Source organism: Charadrius vociferus, unplaced genomic scaffold, assembly GCF_000708025.1.
Source record: "Charadrius vociferus isolate BGI_N301 unplaced genomic scaffold, ASM70802v2 scaffold329, whole genome shotgun sequence".
NCBI classification, from domain to species: Eukaryota; Metazoa; Chordata; class Aves; order Charadriiformes; family Charadriidae; genus Charadrius; species Charadrius vociferus.
In genome coordinates this window covers 667841-678350 of record NW_009649982.1, presented here as the reverse complement: position 1 = coordinate 678350, position 10510 = coordinate 667841, and the positions used below count along the sequence as shown (strand labels likewise).

Here is a 10510-nt window from a genome sequence, read left to right as displayed (position 1 = left end):
CCGGCCGGGCACGGGAAGGCTGCTTGCAGCCAGCCCCAAAATAAGGCGGGGCGAGCGGGAACGTCCCCCTGCACTCGCTCGGTGCGGGCAGGGAACAGGACGAGCCAAACAAACCAACCACACACCCCACCTCCACACCCCGGGTTGTTTGGAGAGCTGGCGGCATAACGAAAGTGAAAAAATTCCCGGTGGTGCCGGCGAGCGGGGGGCGGAAGTCCCGCGGGGGAGGGGGGGGTGTCAGTCCCGGCTGTGGGGGCAGCGCCCGCGCTTCCCACGGGCCATCGAAGAGGGTGCTTAAAAACTGAGGCTCCCTGTCCTGGCTTGAGCGGCACAGGACTGATTTCTATTCTAATACTTTGGAAAACTGCACTTTTGGAAGACTCCAGTGTCTGAATTTGTAAAAATATTTACTTTACAGCCAGCTATGGTGTGTGGGTCTCAAGGTCTCGGTGTTTTCGAACTAGCCAGGTGTGGGGATGAGGAGGAGCAAGACCCAGGCACTTGACCCAAGCTGGCCAACAGGATTATTTCATACCATCACTGTCACATTCACTATAAATTAGTTTGCTGTGAAGTTCTCTCTCCCCCTTGATGGTTGCCATCCTGAGAACTTTGTGCCTTGGTGCTGGACTCCTGAGGCCTTCCCCTCCCCCTGAAGCTGTAGCGCTCCCAGTGTCCGGCGTTTGCTGTCCACTGCTGGGAGTGCACAGCTTCCTACTCATAGAATTGGCCGAGTATAATCTTTGCATATTCTGTATTGGTGTCGGGATCAATATCGGCTCTTTAGTGCTGTTAATTATCTCAGATGTTAAGAATCTGATCTTATTCTGTTAAATCTGTTTATACTTCAGCTTCTGGGTTTCCTTGCTTTTCCCTGATTCGCCTTCCCGGGTGGGGAGGGGTCATTGGGTGATAGAATGATTGTCTGAACGACAACAAATTGTTATGGGTCTATCAAACCATAATGCTCCCTTTGAGCTTGGCCAAACAAGCTTGATGCACCCTTTGGCATCTTGGAGGAAACTCACCCACCTGGTAACGTGGCAAGATCTATTAGTAAATAGTAATTTGCGCTCTTATTTTTCTCCTTATTTCTAGGTTATTGATGCAACTTCATTAGGTTGGGGCACCAGAGTGAAAGGCTTCGTTGCTTGTTTTGCAATAGGATACCTGTGCTCACTTTTGGTAAGGACTTTTTGCCGGACCTCCCTGATATTTGAGGTTTCAGGAGACCAAATAATTACAGCTCTACTGTATGCTGTTGCTTGATTTTTTTTTTTTTTTTTTTTTTTTGGGTCTCTGGGGAAAACACCTGACTTAGTTCCAGTTAGATGCAATGCACGAACTCTTAACAAGAATGGCAGTAAATGCAATTTACTTCTGTGTGTGTGATTCTGCAGTTTCGGTTTAAGTCTTCCTAAGACTTCTCTGATGCTGTGACATTTCTTGGATATATTTCTTTTGCAATTCAAAAACAATATTAATTTATTTTCTCTTTCTCTCTAAATGTTCCTTTTTAGGGTAGTTGTCTGCTATGGGTACCAAAGAAAGGGCTGATGCTCTTTGCAGTGTTTTATACACTGGGGAATATCGCATCTATTGGGAGGTAACAATCTTTTCATATTAGTTCCCTAATAAAGGTGAGAAGTTAAAGCAGAATGATAGGTGAAGGTGCAAAAGTGGTAGAAACTGTTGCATTTGTGTGAGAAGATTTGCTTATGTAGCTCATTCTCTTGTTGCTGAATTTTAAAGAACAGCATTTCCCCAGTAGTGCCCTGAAATTGTAAAGAAACTTTTGTTTATTGTTATTAGCAATGCATTCAAGGTAAAAGTTACTTATCAGTAAAGAAGAATCAAACCGATGCTTTGAGCATGGAGTTTTGGGGGGGTTTTTTGGTTGGTTTTTGCCCACTCAAGATAAAAGTAATTCTTTGCCATTTTGTATTTGGTAATGTTCTTTGTGTTTTGGTGAATACATTTGGGGCAGTCAGTCTGTCAGGGTAGGCCTGTTTGATAAGCCTTCATGGCCGTTAAGATTCCTGAAGCATAGCCCTGCTGCCTTTGTGACAAGCAAAAGCTTCTGTGATTGAGGAAACTTAACAAGATGTTAGAAAGTACAAGGAATGGAATTGGAAATAATATAGTAATGAGGCAGAATAATATAGTATGTGAGGAAGAAATATCACCTTAGGTAATTCATGCAGTATCAATCACCAGGGCTCTAAATGAGGTCTGCAGATCTGGTAAGGGATCATTGGATGGATCCAGGTCTGAGAACAGCCCTTTATGTAGAGGAATTGAGCTGGATTACCTGGTAACCCACAAAGTGCCTCTGTGGCCAGTGTTTTTAAAAGCAGGTTAAAAAAACATCTGTCAAAAACGATCTAACTGAAGCTAATCTTGACCTGTGCTTCTGGCTTGATAGTTCTGCTCTGCTTTTGTTAATTGTAACCAAACAAGTGTGAATAAAATTTATAAATACCTTGCACAAAGAAAAATAGGAATGGATTTTGCCTCATTGTATATGCTCTTTCTTCTGTTATGCAGCACTGATTACCATAACAACATAGTGTACTGATAGCAGGCAATTTAACAAAATACCCTCCCTTAATGAGGAATCTTACCTAGTTTCACTTTTGCCTTTCTATCTCTGTGTTCATCTCGTTTTGTTTTTCACAGCACTCTTTTTCTTATGGGACCAATGAAACAATTGAAAAGGATGTTTGAGCCTACACGTTTGATAGCTACTATTGTTATGCTAGTAAGTATCAAAGGAATCAGTTTTAACTTATGGTAACCTGTAAACAATTTCAGCTGTAAAGTCCTTTCATATACATTGATCTAACTATGTCTCAAGATGTGTTTGTGGGTGTTTTTTTGTGGTTTTTTTTCCTCCTTAAAACATCAAACATCCTGCATGCCTGCTGTAGTGGAAAGGTATGCGTAGCACCAGAAAACCACCTTCCTATTATGAAAGACTGAAGCTGAAGCCAAGTTGTTACACTAAATGAGCATTAAGGGTCTGTGGCTGGTGTGTGTGAACCATGCACATGCTTTTTTACGGTGCGCCGGGGCACAACATCATATTTTCACGTTGTTTGAAAGATGGGAAACCAGTTTTTAAAAGGCTGTACTATGGAAGTTGTTACATATTCTGTTTTGCATAATTTTGTCTTTTATGTTCTATCTGATTTGCTTTTAACAGCTGTGTCGGTATTTCTACCTTGATTAAGTTGTCATTTCCTGACAAAGCATTGGGAATCTCTATGCCTCGGTCATCTTGCATTGAAAGCACAGAAATCATTCCAGTTGGCTGATAGTTCAGGTTTTGAAACTCACATGACACAATGAAATCACAAATCCAACACTCAACTGCAGTCAGCCCTTGGAATTATTTTTATCTTCAGAAAGTGGGAATTGTGGCCAACCTTCTATTGGGACGGTGTGTGTGAAAATTGCTTCTAAGTTTCAGACTCTTTCTTGTTTAAAGTGCATGTGTGTTTTTGTCTCTTCAACTTTTCCCATTTTCTCTTGAAGAGTCTAAAATCTGGAAGGTGGTTTAACTTGCATGAAACTGTCCTCCTATTTTTAGTGTGAACGTCTTCAGAGAGTTCACTTGGCATCAGCGCTTCCTATTTTCTCTTTAAACGTCCGGAGAGGCTTCAGGCAACTGATAGAGCTTGAGAAATTGACCGTGTATGCTCACAGATCAGCAGCAGGCAAAAAGCCTACTGCATGGTGTGTTTGTTTTGTATGCATTTAGGATGCCTGGAGTCAGGAGAATGCCTGGAATGTTGTTCACTGGAATAAAACCAGTTGTTAGATGTATGATGTAGTATTTAGACCAATATACAAATCATCACCTTAAAACTAATGGGAAAACAACATTTAATAATCATGTTTGAGGTGACATGTATGATTTCTTTGGCAATGCATGTGGTACTGTCTTGAACATGCAGTACTACTTTTTTCTTTTTTTTTTTTATTCAAGAAGAAAAATACACATTATAATTTCTAGTACTCAATGGTACATGTGTATCAAAAGGCTGTTAGATGTTGATGAAGGAAGATCAAGTATCAACATCTGTCATAGCTAAATGAGCTATTGTGTCTTAAATTGAAAATGAAAACTTGAACTAAAAGGAAGCTCCTGTTAAAACTGAGGGTTAAAACAGAAAATAATCCAAAACAGCCTACTACCCTCAAAGATTTTAACTGTAATAAAGACACAGTGCAACTCTGAAAAAAGAAAAAGTACCAGTGTGAATAGCTGTGCCGGACATCATATTTAACAGGAGAGCTGCTAAGCAATAGCTGAAAGTTCTTGAAAGCGTATTGTAGTTTTAATTGGTAAGAAGTAAGGATATAACTTCAACCCCATGGTAACCTTGAGAATCAACAGGCAATGTGGCATGTACAGAAGCAGAAGGGCTAGCCTTGTAACTGAAAAGTGTTACTTATGCAAAACGATGACGTGTGGTGTATACCTATCACACCAAGAAGTGTGTGGGATGAAGTAGGGACCTGCTGATGTTGCAAAAAAGCTGTAGGAACCTCTTCCTCTTGTTCCTTTGCAGCTATAAAATTATTTTCAGGAGATATCAGGCTGATATTTTCTCATTGCTTTGATTCACTTCAGAAATGCAATAGTGAGAGCATTTTAAATAAGGGGAACTCTTATGCAGGATTGGATAAAACTATGAAATGATGTGATCTGTTTCTGTCTTGGTGAAGTAACCCATTACGGTGCTACAATATCTATAAAGGCTGGAGTTGTTTCTATGTTTAAGAGAAACTGTTTGTTTTCTTCTAGTTGTGTCTCATACTAACACTGTGTTCTGCTTTCTGGGTGAGTACTTGAGTCCTATATATATATATAACTGGAGTGTATTTTAAAAATAAGATTCTTACACTGTTGTCTCATTGTCTGCTGTGTCTTCCCCCCCTCCCCGCTTCTCTCTTCCTTCAGTGGCGTAAGGAAGGACTCGCGCTCCTTTTCTGCATCTTACAGTTTTTTGCCTTGGCGTGGTAAGTTATTTCTTCCCCACACACTCCACTTTCTGTTGCACCTAACATCAGTAGCTGAATTGTGAGTGGATTTTGACCTTGCATGAGTTGGAAGGGAGGAGAATTTTTATCTTCCCCAAGATGCAAGACAGTGCATCAGTGAGGAGCGGACTTGTTCCCACTTCTTGGTCTCTCACACCACTTCAGCGACTTTGGAGATAGAACTCAGGGTTCCGTTGCTGGGGGAGGTTCCTTTGAGCATGTTTAATTTCTGTGAGCTTGAAGTAAAACTACTTTCTTTTTTTCCCTTTTAAATCAGTTTGTTGCTTACTGTCTGATATTTCTTTTACACACTCCTGAATTTGTCTTAATAAAAGACCCACATATGCCAGTCAAATTAAGTGTCAGTGTTCTTTAAGTTAACTGTGTAATGTCACAGAAGTAGTACAGAAACTGATATGAACATCTAGCCAGCCCTCAAGACTAATCTTACCTGCCTGTAGGTGTTGGAGCATGAAGAATACTGGATGCAGGAGAACTGCGTTTAAAACGCTTCTACAACATGCCCCCCGATTTTGCCTTAGCATTTCACAACCTGGCTGGGCTAAGATGACTTGCAAGGATACTCATTCCTGTTGCTCACAAACCAGAACTTCATTTTGGATGTGTATCTTGCAGTTACCTGTTTAGAGCATCAGAGGGGTTGTTCTTATTTGTCACTAATAAAATCTGACATGAAGAGTAACTTCAAAAATCTTTCTCCTTAGGTACAGCATTTCCTTCATACCATTTGCAAGGTAAGCTTCCCTACTGCCTTATTTTTTGTGATCTTAAGGTCTAATGATACTGAAGATTAGTTTATAGAAGCATTGTAATGCATGGCTTCAGAAGTTTTTCCATGGTGGTGTTTTAGTGGGAGGATATATATGTAGTTAAACCTGAAAATGAAATTAAGCATCTTCTGTAGTGGGAGAACACAAGTGTAACAAAATGAGAGGACTTCCTATAAAAAAATATGTAAGTGTGCTGACCACATGCTAAACTTAAGGCTTGCCTTTGGAATGCCCAAACGTTGGTCCAAAAGGCTGCTAGGCAAATGTATTATTCTGTGTACCTCTTTTCCTGTTCTGCCTCATGAGCACTCTTCTGTGTCTGAGCACACAGTTCTCTATCCTGCTCCATCAGCCTGGCCCTTCTCCAGTGCACCGCCTCAATACAGGCTTACAGGTGTCGTTTCCATTGCAGTTGGGCAGGTGGATGGTGAGCAGACCCCCTTGTCCCTAATGCATTCCTCTAGTCACGCCAATTATGTAAGCACAGTTAATAGATGGTCAGCTGATCTTTAAAGTCCTCAGTGACAGTGTGATAGCAGCACGGAATGAGTCTCATCAAGCAGCATAACTGAGGTGACTCTCTGTTGTTTGTTTGGTTGTTTTTTTTTCTTTCCCCTTCCTGTAGGGATGCCGTGAAGAAATGTGTTTCGGTCTGCCTGTCCTAACAGGAATACTGGATGCTTCACAAAGTTCTAGGAAGTATAGTAGAACTATGTTAAGATCACTGTGTATGTATTTTCCTACTTCTGTCTTAAACATGTGCCTTTCAGCTTGTTAGAAGCTCCTTGTGTTAAATCCTATGTATGCAATTGCTTGGTTTTGTAAGCAATGGTGTCTGTAGCACAGGGTGTTCGTGATCAAATGAAGTTCAGTCTGGCAGAAGAACTGGGCAGAGACCCAGAATTTATGATAATTCTTATGTAAAATCATGTACTTGGTTGGTTTTGCAAAAGTAACGAAGTAATACATGAAGTCTGTAAAATGGAGACCTCAACTCTGATGGGACCATGCCAGTCTAGAGGATTTCTTTTGCAAGAAAAAGAAATCAGTTGGCAACTGATTACTTATTAAGAACTTGTGGTTGGTTGGGTTTTTTTAACAGCCTTATGTCACTTAATCTTTGCACTGTTTGCCTTGGACAATGGAATATTAGTATTCTTTCTTTTCCTGCCTCTCTTACAAAACTTTAGGTTTGTGAGACTTCTAAAAGATTTAATTCTAAATGAAAAGACTGTTTTGGAGTAAGTAAAAGTTTTGCATCTTTAAGTATTTAATTTTCATTTTAGACTGATGGAGTTTCCTTAAAATACATGAAAGGGACAGCTTTGTAAAAACTTGTTCCTGTAGGAAAAGCACTTGCAAAATAAGGTTGATATAGAATTTTTCAGCTGCTAGGAACCCGAGTTATTTGCCTTGCCTGCAGCTAATGGCAACACGTACAAGGCAGGAAACTGAAATTTTTCCCATGAAGCACTCTTCTACCCCAGCTGTAGCATAGGAGCAGTGTGCAGCCGAGGGCATGATAGGTAAGCAAAGAGAGAATTTACGTATGTCCTTTCTCAAAGGACAAACTCTGATAAGGTGGGAGTGGACCATTGTTTAAGCAGTCTGGGCGAAGATGTTTTCTTCTGAACTTGTGAATAAGTTAAAACTCCAACATTATTTTTTTTTTGTAAGTGGGATCGGTTTCATTTCTCCTAAAGCTCTTGCATACACTAGCGAACTACTGCTTTGAGGAGAAAGTACAATTTTCTATTGCCTGTCTTAGGAAGGAAAGTGTGTAACAGTCTAGCTGCCAGCTCCAAACAAATGCTAAACAGTTGGTATCCAAATTCCAAGGCCACTCTACATTCTATCTTCTGAGCTATGTATAATCATTTACTCCCAAACCATTGCAGTGGTCAGTTGTTTAATATTTGAGTGCAGTTTCCTACTTCTGTGTGAGATACTGTTTAACTGCTTTCACCTTTCCTCTTACCAAACTGTCTTGCTGGAGTCAATGTCTATGAAGATGGTTACCCAGTGGACTTCAGTATGAACTGAAGCGTCCCTTCCTCCATCTACTAAGAGTTTAGTCATTTAACAGCATTGTGTTTGCATGGCAAGTGCATCCCTGACTTGTACCACAAAGCTTTTAATGTAGGAAAAACCTAGATCTACTTGGCAATAAAGTATAAGTCCACAGCGAAGCCAAATAATTCTGTGGCTTCCAGAAAGTTACCAGAAACTGATCTAATTCAAAATCTTAAACTTAAGTGTCCTTCTGGTAACTTATAAAGCACAGTACTATCCTGCTGTTAGGATCCTCTGAATAAAACCAAACCCCTCCCTTTTGAGGATGGTACGAGAAGGAAATTTTAACAGGCTTTCTATGGATTCCAGCTGGCTAGAGTTACTGTTACAAAGGCATTTGAATGGAAAATCCCACCTTGAAAACATGGCACTGATGTTGGGATGAATCAGTTATGCAGGATGTTGTTCAAGTGCTATGTCCTGGTGCTTTTGGTTTTTTTCCCCCTAGGATTTGGAAGTTAGTGATGAAATCACTAGTTTTCTTGAAAGGAGGAATTAGTTAAATGCTCAAGAGAGACTGGGAATTAAAGAATACTCATTTCTTTTCTCTGGCTGATCAAAGACAAGTATCTAAACTGATGTGTGTCTCTTTTATCAGGGAGTAGGTTCAAAACCTAATTAACATCTGTCAAAGGACCCGTGTTAGTCTTTTATTAGGACTTTGATAATGTTTACGGAATTCCTTTGTATAAGGGCAATTGAAATGCAACCCTAATGTCTTTTACATTCCAATATTTCTTTAGTTTTAACATCTCTGGGTGTTCATGGAAAACACTACAAGTATAGCATACGTTATTTCTCCTCTCTTAACTCGGATCATCGTTCCAGGCTCAGCAGCAGCCAACATAATGGAATTTGACTTCTGGGGTTCTTTTTTTTGAATACTTGAGATTAGAAGGAGTAAAAGACTTTTTTGCTTATTCCTTGACTAGCTTGTGCAGGATTGTGGTACCTAGACTCCCTAGCAGTTCCTCTAGAAGAACACTGGAATTTGGTATGCTGAATATTAGCTTTTCAACTTGCATACTAGCTAACTGGAACCTTTCAGCTGACTGTTGTGATCACAACCACGTAGAAGTAGGAAATTTAGGAAACTACCAACAGATAGCGGGTAAACTTTAAATGGATTCCACCCCACCAACCACCCCCCTCCCTTTTTAAAGCTGTAATTCCAGGTTCACAGCCTTTTAATTCAATAAGAGAGAACAAAGCTTCACACGACTGCATAGCACATGGGGCTAAGCAATTGTGCCCTTAAAGGAAGGGAACCCAAGGAGAGATAGCAAAGACGTAAGGATCACCAGAGTGCCACTAGGGTTTATGCTGCCCTTTGGTGTTTCATTCTGTTCCTGTGAAGGTCAGACAGTAGGAGACCCTCATCATATTCTTGCCAATATGTGAAATATACTCAGGGTTTGTCGCTTCATCTACAAGCAGTTTTGATTTAAAATTACTCTTCTATGTCAGAACAAAACTCTTCAGATTCTTACTCGTTTATAAGTAGTTGTGTTCAGGCTATTGCCAAGTTCAGCAACAAAAGATTTTTCCACTTTGTGAAAATACTTTATTTTATGTGATTTTTACATAATTGAGGAGTAAACTATTGTGGGAATGTTCCCTCTTGACCAGTTTCAATCTGATTTCAGTTGCACTATTATACCATTTTTTTTTTTGTCATTGGAACTACTTTGTGTTAAGTTTTGATACCATCAGCTTCGGTTATCTGCTTGGCAGGAAGTGTGGCAGGCATTTCTGAAGCCCTCCCTAGCTTTCTATATTAATGTCCTTCAAGGCAGGAGTGTTTGTTGTGTGCACTCTACTGCAAATAGAGATGTTTGTGTTTTAAATCGCAAAGCTCCTTCCTTCCCAAAGTCCTTGCTCAGTTGCCTGCAGCACTTAACTGAAGGCTGACTTTCCTAACGAAGCTTGTACGATGTTGGATGCCCATCTCAGTAGGATTTGGTCTTCTACCAGAAAGTGCTTTTTGCCCAGCCTCACTGTTGGTCAACTTACCTATCCACTTTTTTTTAATTCTTTTTCCAGTACAGATAACATAACCTTAACCAAGCAGCCTTAGCATACAGTTCTAGCAGGAAATGTGCATATCTGGGATCAGCTGACTTTCCAGATATAATAGAAATGGAAATGGGGAGGGTGGTGGTCATCTGTTCTCAAAGCACTGAGATCTCTACATTAAAATATGGGATTTTTTTCATTACCTCACATAAAACAGAGCAAAACTTTGAAGTCCATTGTGAATACTGGTACTATCTGAGGTGGTTCTACAGTGATGATGTAAACAATTTGGTCTTGTTTAGTATTTACAGTAATAAGGTTGTTCATGAGCTGTTACAAAAACCAAGGAAGAAGTTTCTGCACCAAGTTGAAATTCTTTTAAGAAATCATGGTGGCTTGTTTTTTGGTTTTTTTGTTTTGTTTTTTTTTTTTTTAAAAAAAAGGTGTGTTAGGCTTTACATGTGGATACTTATGCAAATTGGAGGGAGGGCAGAGACTGCTGTGGGCTGGCTTGCAGCAAGGTGCAGGATGACAGGCTTGAATCTGTCATAACTTGTTGGTAGCCTGCAGCTGACGTGCAG

The 10510-nt window shown here is 40.2% G+C and overlaps 1 protein-coding gene across 1 annotated transcript in view; it reads left to right on the top strand.

Moving 5' to 3' along the window:
• The window catches only part of SFT2D2 (SFT2 domain containing 2), an 8898-nt gene extending 2393 nt beyond the window's left edge, over window positions 1-6505 (top strand). The window contains exons 2-8 of the mRNA XM_009891646.1: window positions 1099-1185; window positions 1521-1606; window positions 2680-2761; window positions 4814-4849; window positions 4970-5028; window positions 5775-5804; window positions 6466-6505. Coding sequence (XP_009889948.1) covers window positions 1099-1185; window positions 1521-1606; window positions 2680-2761; window positions 4814-4849; window positions 4970-5028; window positions 5775-5804; window positions 6466-6505 — 420 coding nt within the window. The remainder of the gene's footprint in view (window positions 1-1098; window positions 1186-1520; window positions 1607-2679; window positions 2762-4813; window positions 4850-4969; window positions 5029-5774; window positions 5805-6465) is intronic.
• The last annotated feature ends 4005 nt before the right edge of the window (window positions 6506-10510 follow it).